Below are 19212 nucleotides of genomic sequence, written 5' to 3' on the forward strand. Positions count from 1 at the left end.
GGACTGGGGTCCCCGGGAGCTCCGTGCCCCCCTCGCTCTGTTCCCATCAAACCATTTGACCGTTCTTTTCCATTTTGGAAAGAAAAGAGCAGGACGGGGGGCGAAGTTCGGAGGGGCTTGAGCGGCTGAGCCTTCCCGGCTGCGGCTCGGGGCTCCCCCGCACCCCGCTCCTGCTGGGGGGGGGCTGCGGGGTTCTCCGGTCCCTCGGGGTCAGGGGCTGCGGGGCTGGGGCTGTAGAGCTGTCTGGTCCCCCGGGGCTGCGGATGCGGGGCTGGGAGTTTGGGGTTGTCTGGTCCTGCGGGGCTGGCTGGTCCTGCTAGGTCGGGGGCTGCGGGGCTGGGGGTGCGGGGTTGTCTGGTCCCTCGGGGCTGGGGGTGCGGGGCTGGGAGTTTGGGGTTGTCTGGTCCTGCGGGGCTGCCTGGTCCTGCTAGGTCGGGGGCTGCGGGGCTGGGGGTGCGGGGTTGTCTGGTCCCTCGGGGCTGCGGGTGCGGGGCTGGCTGGTCCCGCTGGGTCGGGGGCTGCGGGGCTGGGGGTGCGGGGTTCTCTGGTCCCTCGGGGTCAGGGGCTGCGGGGCTGGCTGGTCCCGCTGTGTTGGGGGCTGCGGGGCTGGGGGTGCGGGGCTGGCTGGTCCCCCTGGGTCGGGGGCTGCAGGACTGCCCTGTCCTATGGGTCGGGGGCTGCGGGGCTGGGGCTACAGGGTCCTGCTGGGGCTGCGGGGCTGGGGGGTCGTCTGGTCCCTCGGGGCTGCGGGTGCGGGGCTGCCCGGTCCCTCTAGCTCGGGGGGCTGCGAGCGCGAGGCTGCCCGGTCCCCCTTGCCCGCCGGGCCCCGCGGGGCGGGGGGTGCGGGGGGTGCGGGTCCCGGCGCTGCCGCCCCCGCGCGGGGCTGGGCGAGGCGCTGCGCATGCGCGCGGGGCTCCGCGCGGCGGGGGGGGGCGCGCACCGAGCGCTTCGGCGGCGGCGGCGGCAGAGGAGGAGGAGGAGGAGGAGGAGGAGGCGGCGGAGGGGGAGGGAGGGAGCGAGCGAGCGGCGGCCGAGCTTTCTGGGCCCCCTCGGAGCGGCTGCCGCTGCCCCAGCGGGCGGGGGGCGGCCTCCCCCCGCCTCCCCACCCACCCCGGCAGCGGCGAAGGGACCGCAGCGCCCCCGCGGAGGGGGAAGGGGCGGGGGGGGGGGGGGGGCACAGCAGGAGGAGGAGGAGGAGGAGGAGAAGCCTCCGGTCGATGATCGGCGCCCGCCCGCCTCGCCGTGCCCAGGGGAGCCTCGGCCGGCCGCCGCCGCAGCACCAGCATGTGGAGCCCCACCGAGGAGGAGAAATACGGCGTGGGTAGGTGCCCCCCCTCCCCGCAGCGCCTGCACCTGCGGGGCCGCCCCCCACCCCCCCCAACCCCATCTTCTCCCCGCAGCCGCTGGACCCGGGCAGCTGCCCCCCTTCACCCCCTCCCTTCACCCCCTCCCTGCGGCGGCTGGACCCGCGGAGCTGCCCCTCCGCCTCCCCCCCGGCCGTCTCCCCCGCATCGCCCCCTTCCCGCGGCAGCGAACCCGGGGCTCCCCCCCTTCCCGCAGCGGCTGCACCTGCGGGGCTGCTCCCCACAGCTCCCCCCAGCCCCTCCTCTGCCCCCCGCCCCGCAGCTTCTGGACCTGAGAGGCTGCCTTCTCCATCTCTGCCCCCACTCTCCTCTCTTCTCCCCTCATCCTCTTTCTTTCCTCCTCTTTTTTTCCTTCTCCCCTCATCCTCTCTCTCTCCCCCCCCCCGCTTCTTCCCTCATCTTCTCCCTCTCCCCCTTCTCCCCTCATCCTCCTCTCTCCCCCCTTCTCCCCTCATCCTCCTCTCTCCCCCCTTCTCCCCTCATCCTCCTCTCTCCCCCCTTCTCCCCTCATCCTCCTCTCTCCCCCCTTCTCCCCTCATCCTCCTCTCTCCCCCCTTCTCCCCTCATCCTCCTCTCTCCCCCCTTCTCCCCTCATCCTCCTCTCTCCCCCCTTCTCCCCTCATCCTCCTCTCTCCCCCCTTCTCCCCTCATCCTCCTCTCTCCCCCCTTCTCCCCTCATCCTCCTCTCTCCCCCCTTCTCCCCTCATCCTCCTCTCTCCCCCCTTCTCCCCTCATCCTCCTCTCTCCCCCCTTCTCCCCTCATCCTCCTCTCTCCCCCCTTCTCCCCTCATCCTCCTCTCTCCCCCCTTCTCCCCTCATCCTCCTCTCTCCCCCCTTCTCCCCTCATCCTCCTCTCTCCCCCCTTCTCCCCTCATCCTCCTCTCTCCCCCCTTCTCCCCTCATCCTCCTCTCTCCCCCCTTCTCCCCTCATCCTCCTCTCTCCCCCCTTCTCCCCTCATCCTCCTCTCTCCCCCCTTCTCCCCTCATCCTCCTCTCTCCCCCCTTCTCCCCTCATCCTCCTCTCTCCCCCCTTCTCCCCTCATCCTCCTCTCTCCCCCCTTCTCCCCTCATCCTCCTCTCTCCCCCCTTCTCCCCTCATCCTCCTCTCTCCCTCTTTCCTCCCTCCATCCTCTTCTCTCCCTCTTTCCTCCCCTCATCCTCTTCTCTCCCTCTTTCCTCCCCTCATCCTCCTCTCTCCCTCTTTCCTCCCTCCATCCTCCTCTCTCCCTCTTTCCTCCTTCCATCCTCCTCTCTCCCTCTTTCCTCCCCTCATCCTCCTCTCCCCCTCTTTCCTCCCTCCATTCTCCCTCTCCCCCATCCTCCTCCTTTCTCCCCCTTTCTCCCCTGTCCCCCCTGTTCCCCCTGGGGTCAGTGATCACCCTCCCAGCCCCACACCCGCTGCTGCCCCCCCCCCGACCCTCTATTATTGCCCAAGCGATTTTTTTTTATTTATTTATTTTCTGTGGGGAAGCAAAAAAAATCGGAGTTTCGGGTCGCGACGGCACAAATAATCAGCAAACGAGTCGCGGAGCCCTTAATCTACTTAAGCGTGCGATTTCTTCCCCCCCCCCAGTTTTAATCCGTGGGTTGTGCTGATCTTGTTTATGTGGAGGGGAGCGAAGGGAGTGGATTCGCGCGGTGGCGTTAGGGGGCGCGGGGATGGGGACCCCCCGGGATGGGGGTTTGGGGTCTGTGTGGAGATGTTTGGATGCAGGGACCCCCTGGGATGGGGGTTTGGGGTCTCTGCCATGATGTTTGGGTGCAGGGGGCTCTAGGTGGCAGGGGTTCTGCTGGTGACAGCCTGGGGGTGCATGGGATGGGGACCCCCCCCCAGTGGGGGGTGGGGGGCTCTGCTGAGAACGACCCTGGGCTGCGTGGGGCACAGCAGCCCCTCTGTCAGCTCGATGCCCGCTGTGCCAGGGCATCGCCGGGCTCCGAGGTGCGTTTTAGTGTTTTAGTGCGCAGTCGTCTCCCATCAGAGCAGAAATGCAGAGGAAGGCAGGCTTCAACTTCTCTTTATTTTGATTTCACAGTTTCTTTTTTTGCTATTTTTTAAAAACTATTGACATATATAACGATAAAAGTAGGTGTTCTGCCTCGGTTACCTACTGAAATGCTTTATTAGATTTATAGTTATCAATTGTTGATATTGATTTTTAAGTCCCACAGGCTAGTGATGATGAACTTCTGAAAATAATTAAAAAAACCACTGACAGCGTTTGCTCTAGAGTCCTGTTGCCCTGCCCTGTTTTGATGGGGTTTTAATGGTTGATTTGTGAGCCATTAAAAATTCTAATATTTACAGTGCATTTTGGGCATGTGAACCTGAAAATGTATGAGTAGTTGTTCATTTTTCATCTTGTGCAACAGATATCTTGCTCAGAACATTCCACACATCTTCCCAGCGAAGGGAAGAAGCAAGGAATTAGTTTTTGTTTTAAAAGCAGGTGAAATAGTGTGTGCTGGCTGTGACCCTGTAGGCGGAGGGCAGTGCATGCAGGTGGTGCCAATGAGAGAGTCGTTACCCACAGCGCTGCTGCAATATTGGCAGCAGATGAAGTTAACGAGCTTCGTTACGTCTCAGCGGAGATGTCCAGGTGTCCAGACTCACTCATCCCTTCCCTGCTGGTGAAAGTCCCCTTCTGTTGTCCCGGTGCTGAACCTGCTAGTGTGATCTTAAGAGATGCTTCCGAAAAAGCTCATTTTCCAAATCTGGTTGGTTTCCCTCTGTTCTCTCTGCTGTGCTGCAGGGTTTCATAGCCAGAGCTGCGTGTGTTTCTGTTAGGCCTGTGTTCTCAAATACGGGTTGGAAAAGTAGGTGAACTAAATATTTTTCTTTACGGAGGAAAAGAAAGGAAATCTCCATTCAGGTTGTAAACAAGTGTGGAAGAGGCATCCGGAAGAGCGAGCAGTGAATGGAAACAAGCGTCACGCCGGTGAATGGTCCGTAGGCTCCAGGATGTTCCTGGGGTGTTGGATTTTCTTCTTCAGACGGCGCACGTGCTGGGAGGTCTGAGATAATAATGCTTAAGAGTTTTGGCCATCTCTAGGCAAGTGTGTTTTTATTCTTGGGTAGTTTTAATTACTTTTTGTGTAATTGAAATTGGTTTGGTAATCATCCAGAGAGGGACAATAGGTGAAAAATCTGCTTATGTCTGGAGTTGAGGTACTAGAGGTGAGGAGAGGGGGACTGGTTTTTTTGGAAGTAGATGAGCCCTTGCTTGGTGGAGAGTTCATTTTGGTGCGTTTTAGGTAAACCAGTTTATAAAACGTGCAGACCTCAAGCTTTGCTGGTAGGAGTTGCAGTAGCAAAGAAACAAAAGGAAAAGACTATTTTTTTCTGATACAACTTGTCCTGATTTCCCAAATAAAATTCTATGTGCAAAAGTGCTTTTCTTGGCATGAGTTCCTGGTACGAGGTTACGCCTTGGGCTTTAGTAGTTTGCTTTTATTTTCACCGCTGTCCACCCAAAAAACCCTGTGTACTTTCTCTGTGTTCTTGTTAAATCATGGGATGTTTTTGATACGCTGTGGATTAAGGCAATAGACTTTACATGCCTGTCAATGGAAGTTGGGTGAGGGGAAAAAATCAACTATTTCTGCCACTGGAATGCCAGAAGGAGCTTTTGGGTGAGATAGGAAGGTGTGATTGGGCACCAGGGCCTCCAGCTCCCTGTTTGCCTGTATCCCAGGAAGGGACAGTATCAGAAGAAGTGGTTAATTCTGATACTGTTCTCTTTCTCAATCGAAATTACATTGTGTCTTATCTCCGTTGCTGGGTCAGAGATGAGAATTTGTAGAAGCTCTTAACAGGCTGCCCAGGGAGGGGGTTGAGTCACCTTCCCTGGAGGGGTTTAAGGGACGGGTGGACAAGGTGCTAAGGGACATGGTTTAGTGTTTGATAGGAATGGTTGGACTTGATGATCTGGTGGGTCTTTTCCAACCTGGTGATTGTATGATTCTATTCTATGATTCTTCCTTCCAAGAGGTGCCGGCTTCTCTCTCTCAGCCTGTGGCCACAGAAGGGATTTGGCTTTCCAAGAGTTCAGGCAGGACACATCTTGCACGCTTGTTGGCACCTCTTTGCAGATTCCCCTTTGCAACCCTTGTTAAATTGGCTGAGTTGGAGATCCGTGGCTCCTGGTGCTTCTGGGGTTCTCTTTGCCTGCCCAGCTGCCATTAAAAGGAGTTTCCAACTCTTACAGTTGCAGAGCGCTCGCCTATTGCCCAGCTCTCACACCAGGCTCTGTATACTAATGCAACAAAGGTATTAAAAGATTGCTCAAGGTATTTCTGAATAAATAATTAAGTTAAATGCTTGCTTGACAACACCGATGTTCCTGATTGTGTTTCTCAGCTACCACCTGGTACCTGTTGTGGGTAATTCCCTTCTCTTCTGTTTGGAATTGCTGATGTTCAGTGCCTTTACTCCTAGCTACGCATTTCAAACTTCAGCCCTGCTGCTGCGAGGCAAGGGGTTCTTCCACAGGTGCTTACGATAACCAGTTATGAAAACAATTAGTGAGGTTTCTAAACTGATTATTGAGGATAACGAGCTCGCTAGCCCTCTAGTGTTTTAATGTTTTTAAAGCAGCCTCTGTCTCTAAGAAAATATTTATTAAAGTGATCCAATTCGTTACATTAGCCTTCTAAAGCAAGTATTAAATAGTAATGAACTAAAAGAAAAAGCTAAGCAGAGAGAACTGTTCAGTAAATAACAGTTAATTAAAATTTGGCAAATGTGTTGGAGCTGATTATGTATTTCATTAGGCTGTTGGTTTCTGCCGCTTCACTTTTGTGCAAGGAGCACATTTAGGTGATTCTCAAGAAAGTGGTTTGGGGTTTGTGGTTTGTTTCTTTTTTAATGTAGTTAATCCTGCACTTGTTTGGCTGACCACAGTAAATATGTGTGAAATCATGGAGAAGGAGGAAAACCTGCCTGCGTAAACAGCACCTGCTCTCAGTTTATTCAAAGAATTAGTGTGAAAATGTGTTAATTGGTTTATTTACAATGAATATTTATCTATATTTTCACCACTTAATTGGTGACAATGGAAAGAATATCCATAAGCACAAATACACGTGCCTAATATTGCCTGTGCTCCTCCTAAGAAAGGATGGAACACGGTTAGATCCTGGTTACGGTTTTGTGCTGCAGCTCCTGCTTTCTCATCGATATCTTGATTTTTAGTTTAGGGTTGGTTTTGGTTTGTTTGTTCACCCTGTCACTGGACCTTGGCTTGCACGTTTCCCAGTTCATTTTGTGTTTGGACAAAGGGGACTGCAGAGCTCGCGAGAAGTCTGTGTGCCCTCAGCAGGTCTCTTGGCTCTCCACTCTGCTCGTACCTGCTTGCGGAGAAGGCAGCTGCTGGCCGAGGGACCTGATTAGTATCGCCGTGTCTCTGTGGCACTGGGGCAGTTTGTCACGGGCTTAACAGGAAAAGTTTTGGCGAGAGAGGGACAAGTCCATCTTCGTTAAGGTGGGAAGCAGCATCAGTCATTGCAGCTGGGCTCTGTGTTGCGGGACACACGTTGTGTTTCATCTTCTCTTTGGTAGAAACCGTCGCTGGTGGCAGCAGGAGAGAGGTGAGCAAGGGCATTCTGCAGGGATCTGGCTTGGAAGCAGAGCTGCGTGGGGAGCTGTGCTGTGCCAGGTGGCTTCTGGAGGGGGTGGGAATATCTGGGGACTCTAGTTAGTCACAAAAACTGGGTGATGGGTAGATTGGAGTCATTTTTAGTTCCATTCAATATTATTCCCCTAAGGGCCTTTTCTTTTTTCTTTTTTTTACCCTTAGGACTTAAAAATGCACAAAGGAATTTGTCATTTGGGTCATAAAGGAAATGTCTGTGTGTTGTTTGACTGAAGAATGACTCACACCTTGAGATGTCTCTGGAAAAGAGCAAGTCCCAGGATGCACCCGACCGGAGGCTTTCGGTATAGATGGGAAAGTTTAGGGAGGTGTCATTTTAACACAGTGGGTAATTTTCCTTTCAGTCTAGGGTACCTCTGTGTTTCTGCAGTTGATGAAATAGCTCGGAGATTGATATAGTGGTTGTGGGGAGAGATTAATGTATTTTGGCTCGTTTATCCAGAAAAGATGAGCCAAAACCCATTGTGGTTACTCATGGGACTATCTGGTCTGCAGAGCTAGGTGACAATTAATATGTAAGATATTACTAGTTCGAGATCATCCAAATACCTGTTATCTACAGGTACATTTACAGCAGAAATTAGGCTAAACTTTGAGAAATGAAGTTAAGAAACAGATTTACTAATTGCCTGCAAAGGGAAGCCATCGGATGTGGATGTTTAGCGGTTTGTCGCATGGTTTGTGTGGGAATGTAGGTGTGATCTTGTGATCTTGGTAGTGTTGCAGTACAGGCTAACTCTGAAGCTTGGATGGCTTTGAGAGCAATTTTCTCCGTTTATTTGTAGTTATGCCATTTTTTGTATTCAGTGAAGACCTTCAGGACTTCAGCTGCTTTCCAGTCGAGGGGTGGCAAAAGTGGTGCCTCTCTGACCTTATCCACAACACAGAAAGGATTTTATATTTAGACTGATTTCCTAAGGGTGGAAATTTTTAAGCATTCAGGCTTTCTGTCCTCACCTAGCAGCACCTCTTGGCCAGGAAGGAGTGATGCTTTGTGATGAGAGCTGGCAGTTGGAGGCACCCATCTCCTACAGGTTTGATGGACACTGGTACCTGGGTGGGGAAGAGAGAATTCACTGGAGTTCCTGCTGATGTGGGTGAGTAAGCTCCTCGCTTACTGAAAAGACTGGATGATTACGTTCTATGAGGACTCTTCTTGATACAACTTGAGTGTTGGCTTGCTGGCGAGCATGGAGGGAAGTGTTAACGTGAGCACGTGAGTGAACTCGAGGGGATTGCCCAGGGACAGGTCTGCAGATAGCAAAGGATAAAAGGCTGATGTTGCTGCGTTTGCTTTGTTGTGGGACTGTTGGTGAAACAAGGAATGGTAATGGGAATATTCATTGGTAGGAAACCAGGCTTTTCATGTTTACTCAAGGCACAAGTTGTTTTGCTTTCTTTTTTAATGCAGCAAGTACCAATTACAATTAAAACCAAGGTGGATGACCGCTCTTAGTTCTTGGAAAATGTAGGAAACTTTGGAGTGTTCCTTATTTGTATGCCTTGAATTTGAATTGGTTGTCAAGCCGTTAGTATGGGAAGGGAGATTCTTCAGAGTGAAATCGGTGAGGAAATTTCGAGTTGCTTCTCTTCTGAACAATTCAAGGCATAGGAAGTTGGGGTGTGAGTATGGGGCAGTGGCGCAGGCCATGGTTTGCAGTTGTTTGGAGGAAGAGGAGAGGAAAGTTGGAGTTTCTATTGACTAGCCTTACGGCCACTGGCGTAGCTCAGATGGACTTGATGCTCACTGGCTTTCAAAGCCTCTCTTTTCAGCACTTCTGTACTTCAAAAGTCTGGGCCCAGTGTAAACATCAAGAAAATCTCTCAGAACTGTTACCAGATCTTGTGATCTAGGAAATTCCCTACCGTGTATTTGGTGGCATTTAAAAGCCCACAGAAAGGGGGTAATCGGGAATGAGTTCTTTCTTTTCATGTGCACAGTGAGATGTAGATACACAAACTTTTCTGATTAATATGTTTAGTAGTTATTTGGAACATGGCTCTTAGATGGAAGATCTGTAAATCCCTGACAAACTCCAACAACTCGTGTTATCGATGGCTGTGTACGTTTCATGGATTCGTGCGTTTGAGGAATGGCAGCTCTCTTCGTACATGGATGTGACAACACTCATTGAAGAACGGAAAGTCTTTGGCAGATTATTCAGCTGTGAAAGACCGTGATGCAACTTCTTCTCCTGCTTCAGAGAAATTTGTGTTACTTTGTATAGTGAATTAAGTTTGTGTTCTTTTCTCAGCTGGATTTTCACTGAGGAAGAGGCTGAAGGAAGCATCGAGTAGGATCTTGGTTCAAAACCAGATGCAGTTGACAGTAGTCTTTCCACAGATTTGTTTTTAAGTTATGAATAAGCCTTAATATCACTACGTTTTACCCTTTACTTTGTTCTGTTCCACAGTTTGTTTGCTCTCTGAACCTCAGGGCAAAGAGATTAAATATTTCGCTCAAATCACTGATGTTAATATCAACCCCCCATTGAGGTTTTTCCATGTCAAAATTAACTTTATGATCTCTTGTGAGATCCTGAAAGCATCTCTAAGTGTTTTTTTAGCTGCAGTTGCTTCCTCTTAGTGATATTTTAGTGTTTGTTTAAATGAGTCTTTAGTCAAACCTTACTGAAGGTAGCGAGAAGGCTCATAACGGTGGATTTGAGCAGACCAAGGGCTTTCAGTATAGTTGTGAGAGATTACTTAGTATAAGGATGCGGCTTCCCTCTTGTTCCACTTCAACATTGGACTGCATTTTCTCAAGTCTTTCTGGATATTAAGCCTTAATAAAAGCTTCTGAAGAGTGGTGCCAGCTAACTCTTGGTGGTGAAAAGCAGGTCATTCTGCTTTCAGAGGGGAGCTGGTACCAGTTTCTCTCTGAAACAAGAATAGAAGTTTGTCTGGATGTTACAGGGTGAGGAAGCTTATGCGCTAAAGGCTTCTAGTGTTTGCAGTGGGTAGTTGATGGAGTGGTGAATTGGTTTATTTTCATTATGTTGGAAATCAGTCTGTGAGCTACCCAGCATGCTGGTTTAGTTCTGTGTGCTTTGGCTTATTGTTCTGTAAATCTCTTATTTCTGTGGACTGGAACAGCAGGTGACTCTCCTTCCCCTCTAAATATGTTTATGAATGAGATCATGGAATGGTTTGGGTTGGAAGGGACCTCAAAGCCCATCCAGTCCCACCCCTGCCATGGGCAGGGACACCTCCCACTGGATCAGGGGCTCCAAGCCCCATCCAACCTGGCCTGGAACCCCTCCAGGGATGGGGCAGCCACCCCTGCTCTGGGCAACCTGAGCCAGGGCCTCCCCATCCCCACAGGAGAATATTTCTTCCTAAGATCTCCTCTCACTCTCCCCTCTTTCGGCTTCAAACCGTTCCCCTTTGTCCTATCCTTGCACTCCATGTTCAAGAGCCCCTCCCCAGCTTTCCTGTAGGCCCCCTATCTAGACTTTGGTCTACACAGTACAGTGATACCCTTTTCTGTTTGACATCACTTCTGTTGGGGCTGAATGATTTGCAGCTCAATCTTTGATAAACCAAAGAGGCAGCAGCCTAGTTTCAATGCATTTAGTGAAGCAGGATCCATATTTTTGCTGGATAATTTTGCCCTGACATCCGCTGTTACCTACTGTGCGTGCAGTGGAGCTGCGTGCTGCCCGCGCACCTGCCCTCCAGTGACCAGGTGAGCAGTCCGTGTGTCTGTCTGAAGGCTGGGTTGGTGCCCGCTCCTCTGGCGATGCTGTTTTAGCATGGGCAGAGCTGGCCTGGGGTGCAGGAAGGGCAGCTCTGGAGCCGCTGGGCCCGCTGGCCGCCTGGCTGAGCATCCGCGTGGAGCGCGTGTGCTGCTGCCAGCTCCTTGCTCAGTCATCCGCGCGGCGATTTGCAGCTCTCCATTCTGCCCGCTGGCTCTTCCCTTTCAGTACCTTGGTCTGATCGGAATGATGAACAGAGTTGTGCTGCTGTGGGTTTTTTGCTTTTTCTTTTTCTCTGGTTATCTCTGCATTCCAAGGCTTTTGCCCCAAGGAAGGTTGCTCTTGAAGCATCGGCCTTGCAAGAACAGCTTCTCTTTTGTCTCCGGGGAAGCAGAGGTAGAAAACCAGCTTCTCTCTCTAACTTTCTTCATCACAGCAAGGCCCTAAACTGCGACACTGATGTTGTTGTTTTCGGTTCTGAGTGTCTCCGTTTCAGGTTGCTGGAACAAGACAATATTCTTTCAATAATGAAAGAATGTTAATTATTTCAGCCTGAGTGGCGGATAGAATCAGAGAAAAAGAGGGGTTTCCCAGTGTGTTTCAGATGATGCCAGCAGCATTAAATAACGCATGTTTGCTTAAGTAAGATAAGTGGTAAAAAATTCTTCAAGTTTTATGAAAAAAAGCATCTTCAGTTATGTCAGGCAAATATTTCATTCTCTTTGCTTTACTAGCAAATAGTTTACCAAAATGTCAAAGTTCTTGTGTGTGCGTTGAGAGGTTTCTTAGCAATCTTGTAACCTGTTGTCAGACGTCCACCCAAAGTTCTTGCAGGATGGGCTAAGATAGAGAGTATTCAGTTAAGGAGCTGCTGTCCTGATAAATACGCTTTTCTCGATCTGCCTTGGTCTTCCCTACCTCCTCCTCACGGGAAACATGCAAGGTGACCGTAAATGCCCAAATAACCTTAACGAGTTATGAATACATTTAACAATCAGACAGGAGGACTGGGAGTGTTATGGCACAGTCATAGTAAGATGGGATAGGATGCAAAGTGCTGTGGGTGGTACCTCTGGCCTTACGTGTGTGATTTTGACTCAGTGGTGCTCTCTCGTAGCTAGCCCAGCACCAGGCGGCCCTCCAGTATAACCAGGAGGGTGATGGAAGTCATCATTTCCTCCTGTGGGTGTCACTCTTTGGGCTGCACCTGGAGCACCGCATCTCACCGTACGAGGTGTAAGATGAGGAGATGTGAGGAGGCCGTACGTGATGAGAGAGGAAGGTTTGCGAGGCCTGGGGTGTACGACCTGTACAAGAGGATAAGAAGGGGTCTGGTTGTGGTTAGCTACTTTGTAGGCAGTTATGGAAAACAGAGAGCCAGAGACTTTTCGGAGTTGCACAGTGGAGGGAGAAGGAGTAGTGGTGGTAAATGACATGAGGGACATGGGTTTCCACAGTGCATATGGAAAAGCGCTGGAGCAGGTTGCCTGGAGAGGTGCTGCAGTCTCCATCCTCCAGGATATTCCAAGCCTGGCTGGTTCCTTACTGCATTTCCTGGAGTTCAACAATAAAGCTTAGCCACGTCTGGCTCACGCTCGCAGACTGTGGAGCGCAGCAGAGCCGGGTGGCTTCGGGTGCTATGGGCAGTGTTTTTCCCAGTGTTTTAGGTACTGGAAAGAGGGAGAAGTGTTTCAGAAACTAGAATGGCCTCCATCTCTGCTTAAAGAGAAGACACTACTGCCTTTACTTCCTGCATAGAGGACACAATGTATGGATGAAGGACTTCTGTACTGCCAGAGCGGGAGCCGAATGACCTGGAACAGATTTGCAGGAAAGGGATGAGTAACTGGGATAGGTGCCTGCAAAACTAGAAGCTCAAAATCAGTTCCTTAGTGGAGCTAAGCTAGTGGACAACACTGTGGGGTTTTGGTCTGTTGCTTCAATTGTACCTCGTGTCCTCAGGATGTGCAACACTATTTTAAACGGCTCATGATTTCTGAGCTTGGTCTCTATTTTTATCTTGGAGGGTAGGGGAAGGGTGCTAGCAATAATTCAGTTTGCCAGTGAATGATCACCTTTCTTCCCAGGCATCTGTTTCTTTTTTTACAGGAATATTTTCATAGTGGTGGTATGACTCAGTCAAAAGAGGCGGCGTTGCTAGGCAGCGGTTGGAGCACTTTGCAGATGCCATGTGATGGCAGTAAGCTGCCTTGTAATAATCCATTGGTGGCAATATTCCTGGCTGGGCTTCTGTATTGCACAAAGAAAGCGGCATCTCCGACAGGAGCAGATGCTGCCTAGCAACTGCCACTGCTCCCGGCGCAGCCTGAAATACCTTCACTTAATTGGGGTGTAATTTTGGTCATACACCAACCCTGAGGTGTGACGAATTGCTTTTAGTTCTCAACTATATTCTTCTTCCTTGAGGTTTTGCATGGAAGTTCATAAAGACCATTAATAAGGTCAAAAAATTCTTTAGCCTTCTTCTAAGTCATGTCTTTTGTTTAATCCCTACTCCTCGGTTGTAATGTTTGGATGGCTTTTAATCAGCTTTTGATAATCTTTTTTTTGTGTGTGTATGTGTGTGTGTGTATTACATTAGTGACTGGCAATTCCAATCGGATTAGAGCCCTGTTCTGTCATCCGCACCAGGACACTCAACAAGGAATGTCCCTCGCTGCAGAACCCTCTGGTGCTTTATTTCAGATTTTTAGGGTGTAATTGGGGATGTCCTCTCCCTTACACCCAAATTCTTTACATTGTCCATCTTACTTAAGCTGCAGAATGTTTTGGGAGCTCCAGACCTGCTGGTTGTTCCTGGTTTTCTTTATGAAGGTACTTGCTGAACGTGGCCTGGACTTGCAAATAAATCTAGATGTGTCAGATTAATTTCTGCCTAATAATTGAAACCCTCACCCACAATTAATCATTTAAATACTTGGAAAGTACACTGCGAAGGTGAAACCATTCTTGTAGGTATTTGTAGAATAGAAGGAAAATGTTTTCATTTTAATTTCCTTGCGGTTCTGCTCCCTTGTCAAATACCATCAGAGTTTAACCGTGCGAGCCACGAAGCTGCCAGGTTCAATCAACCAGTTCCACAAAAATGTAATCATACTGGCCTTTAATTTTGTTACAAAAATGGGAAGGGCTTTTTCCTCCATAAACTATATTTTTCAGCGTTTTAAATTATTAAACCCACAATTTTGTGTTTGCAAGGGCTCCTCCTGTTTGCTGGAGGAAGGTTTGTGGTTGAGAGGCTCAGCGGGGAAGGTACGGGGGGGTTGGCAAGTATTAATTCTGTGCTGCCCGTGGGCGGGATTGTGCAACGCGGTTGCCTCGCAGAAAGGTAAAGCTCAATCTTGGCTCTCCGCTGTCTTTTCCACTGCGTGGTAGCTGTATCGATGCTGTTTTTTTCTTGCACAGTCACATTGCTGTGGCTTGGAGACTTTTCTGTCTGCCACGTGTAAGCACAAAGAATTAACATCTTGGAAAAATTAATTATTAAAAAAAGGTAGTTTGCAAGATTCTGAAACCATAAATACTGTGGGGAGAAATCTGTTGTGCCTTTTTATTCCCAGAGGGCATTGGTGGTGCAAGATCTCAGCAACTCAAACCCACTTTCTATGTGATGCCCAGTGACGTGGGGAGTTCTGAGGTGCTCTGGATGTTAGAAGTTGATGTGGTTCAAAACCATCTGCGTGGCTCTGTAGAAGAAAAAGTGTGGAAAGCACCATCAAATGCATATATAAAATTAATACTGAAAAAAAACAGCTTCAGGAAGTCCCAGAGCACAGAGGGCTCAAGCTGGGGAAAGGTACATCCTTGCCCCTGCTCTGATACCCTTCCTTCACCTCCTTTAGGGAAAAGGCCTCTTAAATCTTTGAGACCTCTTAAATTTTGAGCGATCTTGGTCTCAGCTACTGCAGTGCCTCTTATGTTGCACGGAGCCTTTATTGTCATCTAGGTATCAGAGGGAAGAAAATAAAACTTGCCTTGTTCACTGTTGAAACTGTTTGACACTAGACATTTCTAGTAGATCGATTCATATGAAAAAGCATTTTAAGGAGATGCTTTAAGGAATTGTAACATTAATTTATCTGAAGTAATTACCTTGTTTTTTTTAAGATTAATCAATATAAATCATTCTTAGGCTCAGAGATTGACTTATATTCCATGTTACCTAGTGACAGTGATAGCTAGTAGTGGCTGCATGTGAAATTCTTCATAAGGACAGTGAAATTTGAGTGCGATGTATGTTTACCCGAGGTAAAACTGAACACCAAATTCTTGGCTGGTGTGAGTTTAAAATATGGTTCTGTGATATAAAGCATAAATTATGCCCTCAGAAAAATTCAGAGCTTTGACTCTTTGACTTTTGTAGCACAGAACACAAGTCAGTGTCTTCTTAGTTGGATTATAAATTGCACACACACATATATATAGGATTATAAATTGCACATATAAAGGGTATGGAGCTCAATTTGAGTACAGAGCAACACAGCTGCAGCTCCGCTTCTCCTGTGTGTTATCCTCTCCATCCCTTCTGAAAACAGTTTGGAGGAGGATGCACTTAGGGCATGATTGATGCAGAGCCCAAATAGCTGCAAGTTGAGTGTAGTGCAGAGCATTTATAAAAATTAAATGGCAGACTTGAACCTGAAACCCTTGTCTGTCTTACGCTTGTGTCATCGAAAAATATTGCCAGGATTTAGTAAGACAGATAATAATGAGTTGAAAACTGGAAGGAACTGCCACAAAGGCCAAGATTTGTCTTTTGAAGCCGTGAGTAAACAGATATGGGTGGAAAGTTAGCAAAATTGATTGTTACAGGCGTTTAAGGACTTTTTCTTTTATCATGTTATGCAGCTAAAATGAGCTCAGTGAAAGAACAAAAAAAACCAAAAGCCTGTTCACAGCTGATAATGGGGAACGTTGTGGGTTTTCCCCCAAAGTTAATCCATAGAGTTCATTAAATCTTGACCCCACAAGCATCTTGGGATAAAGAAAATTTCAACATTGGATTTGTTCTAGAAGTGACAATTCCTGTTGTGGAAGAGAAAACGGGAGAAGTAAGTAATAATTCAAAAAAGCCCTAATTTATGATCAGAGGAAAAGGAAAAGGGGGCAATGTAAATGTGGGAATATCTTGAACCGATTTTGTTTCTTGGCCCTCGTTGGAATACTTCCAGTTTTCATTGCCACATCTAGGAAGCTGGGGAGGGAAAGGGCAGGAAAAGGGCTCTGTTCCTTTCTGAAAATAATCAAATTACTTATTATGGGCTGAACCGATATTTTATATCGTAAATAGAACAGTATGCAATGTCAAAATATTTTTGTAGGCTTTACTGTGTGTAGAAATCGGTTGGGAAGTACAAGCAGAAGCGTATACCTGTGCCAGTTCATTGTGCCACAGGGTGTTTTATGTATGTGCTAAGAAAAAATGATGCTTTGGGGGAATTGGCGGCTGGATGCTGCATGATCTTCCTGTGGATGTCCCGTGCTGGGCAGTACCTGGCATTTTCCTCATCTTGCTTTGGCTTTTCCCACTGTTCCTGTACAAAATGTGCCACATTTTGATTGCCGCATTTGTCATGGAATTGACATTATCCGTTTGAGAGGAAAAATGATCTGTGGAAGCATCGTGACCGAGGTGAGCCTGGGTGGGGAGTCTGGGACACGGGAAATAGAATTAGAAGGAATCACAAAAGGAAGTTGTGTTTTAAATTGTACCACAGCAAAAATGAAAACAGCTCTGTTATTTAGGCAGGCGGCAGGAAGTCATAACGACACGCATGAAATCTGATTTAGCATTTCTCTGACTGTGGGTTGCATTCTCGCTTTTGGTCGTAACGGTGTTCAGATGAGGTCACAAATCGATCGGTGGCGAGGGACAACAGTGATTCCACTGCGACAGCAACCAGCCTCACGTCCATCTCTTCCAGCGCCCTGGCCCTGGCCGCAGCCGAGCCCAGCGAGATGAGATGCTCTCCCCAGACCTGGGGGCTCGCTGGGTTGGGGACTTGCTCAGGCTGGGGTGGCACACAGCCCTGCGTGCTTGACTCTCATTTAGCATGACTGGAAAGTCAACTTCTCCTGAGGCTTGGCTTCTGTTATTTTGAAAATATCCATATTGCTGTTCGCATAACCTATCAGTTATTAAAATAAACAGAAGAGACTTAAGTAATTTATTGATGAGTGCAGATTTATTGATGAAGGAATTGGTTTTCATACTGCGGTATCTGGAGCAAGGAACATGAGCTGAATGTTATTCTTGTATGAGAACTTGTTTTTTTAATTGAGAATGATCATCCAGATTGTATCGAGAGCTGATAAGATTGGTTCTTTTCTGTTCTGTGATTTTTATTTATTCTTTTTTTGACTGAAGTAGGCCTAAGACAAGAGCTTTGGCTATCTTATTAATAGAGTTCTCTGAATCGTAAAGAGCTGATTGGATATTGATGCAGTAGAGTCCTTGTATCAGATTTTCTCTGTGTGACCAGTAGAATCCTTTTGGAGATGTACCATTTGCATCTATAAACTGACAGATCTATTAGAACTGCTTCTTGTAAGCCTAAATATATTGAAGTAGTTATTCTTGGAGATATTTTTCAAGTCTGTTCTATCAACAGTTGAATAAAACAGTATTCTCTTTCCTGGTACCTTTCCTTGAACTTTCATTCCAAGTTTGCTTTTTATTGTTTTGTAATAGGCAAGTATCTGATGACCAAAGAATTAGAAGGTCATGTTATTTTAATGTAGGACTGTAATTTGCAGAACTTAAAAATAAACGCTCTTTGTACCTTCTTGTTTTGGTAAAAATGCCTATTAGAAAAACAAAACATTTTGTATTTAAAGGATGCTGCTATCTAAAACACTGGATGGGAAAGAAGCAGCCACTTGAGGTTTGATTGTGGCCTGCTAGTTAAGCATTTGGCAGTTGTCACTGCCGCTGCGCTTTGGGAGAGGCATTAAGTAGTTTTCCTCTGGTTGAAATCCATATTTATGACTTTTCATGGGTGAAGAATGAATCCAGGATGCTGACGAGCAGAGTGTTTCTCTTGGATTCTGTGGTTGGCATTACTCCAGCCTGGAGCCAGTTGTTGTTTCTCCTGTCTCTGATGTAAGCAAGAATTTCAAACCTCTTTTAGCCAGCGGTGCCTTCTGCGTGGCTGTACGTGCTGAGAGAGCAGTTTAGGTTTGGTGGGAACCTCTTGTTTGTTCCTCTTTAATTAAACCCTGCATTGAGTCTCCCTGTGGAAGAGCGCATGTTTGGTGCCGTTTGGTTCCCTTCAGGTTTTGATTCAAATTTTCCCCCGTTACTGTCCTCTGCGTGGGTGTTTGCCTGGTGCAGGTAGTTGGCCCCTTCTTGCCTTTCCCCTTTATGAATCCGTATGTACAGTTGAAACTCTTATTTTGGTGGAAGTTTTTTCTATGCTTTTCTCATTATTCCTTGAAAATTCACCGCTCACAAAACATACCTGGTGGCAGATGGTGCAGGTGATAGTCTTGGTTTCCATGGTGTTCTTCCCCTGGACTGCAGACCTGCTGTTGAACTGCTTTAAGCTCTGCACAGAGAGGCTTTAGTCATCAGGGATTCGGTGCCTGTAACATAAAAAGATACCCAGGGAGGAGATGAAATGTGTCTCCATCACCTGGGAACATCTCAACCATAGCTTGAGTGTTTGCATTGAAAAGGGAGCGTTCTCTGAGATTGGAAAAGAGGACGGTGCCCACTGGAGGTCACTATTTGAACTCATGGAATTGTTTGTAGTGCTCTGGTCTGTGTGTAGGTGACCACAGGGCGCGCTCGGTGTCCGAGCATGTGTTTATTTAGCCAAGGTATTTGAGTGATTCGATTAAATTGGTGCCCGAGTCAGTTTTTAACTGCTGGTGACCAGGCGTTATGGGACTGGGGCTGGGGGCCAGACCTTATTTGCAATTCATCCTTTCTTTTGACCTGACATGTTTGGGGTAACTACCCATGTCCACATCCCTGCAGGATTTTGATAGATGTGGTTAAAGAACATATCTTGATATGCTGTTACATTCTTTAAAAGTTTATCTTTAAAGTTGAGCTTAATTTAGTAATTTTTGATTGCATTCATATTTTCTGAAACATTAGAGTGAGTTCTTGAGAGAACTGAAGATACCTAGAAAACTATTAATTACATCGTGTTAGGGCCTATGAAAAGCACAGATTGTTAGGAATCCTTTTATATATGTGCTTAAATACAATGATGTGTGATAATATAGGATTTTTGCAGCATACTAGTAGCACAAATGGTACCTGAAATAGTTTTGGCTTGGAGGAAAGTCATCCCTGCAGCTGAGTTCCCATTGTAGCCTTTGGAGTTAGGCTCCCCTGTTCCATTGAGGAGCGGTGTAGTAGAGCAAGAGTTGTGAGTCGAGGAAATCTTTGTATGCACCGTGAATCAGAGGTTGGTGATTAAAGTGATTACAAGCCTTGCTTAATTAAAAAATCTTTTAAAAAGCACA

At 48.0% G+C, this 19212-nt stretch overlaps 1 protein-coding gene across 13 annotated transcripts in view; it reads left to right on the forward strand.

Annotated features, from left to right (window-relative positions):
* Nucleotides 1-1179: 1179 nt before the first annotated feature.
* DOCK3 (dedicator of cytokinesis 3) overlaps nt 1180-19212 on the forward strand; it is a 152878-nt gene continuing 134845 nt past the window's right edge. For all 13 annotated transcript variants that reach the window (XM_069865810.1, XM_069865818.1, XM_069865811.1 and 10 more), the window contains exon 1: nt 1180-1321. In XM_069865810.1, the coding sequence (XP_069721911.1) occupies nt 1285-1321 (37 nt within the window). In that variant the 5' untranslated portion in view covers nt 1180-1284. The remainder of the gene's footprint in view (nt 1322-19212) is intronic.

Source organism: Phaenicophaeus curvirostris, chromosome 11 (genome assembly GCF_032191515.1).
Source record: "Phaenicophaeus curvirostris isolate KB17595 chromosome 11, BPBGC_Pcur_1.0, whole genome shotgun sequence".
Lineage (NCBI taxonomy): Eukaryota > Metazoa > Chordata > Aves > Cuculiformes > Cuculidae > Phaenicophaeus > Phaenicophaeus curvirostris.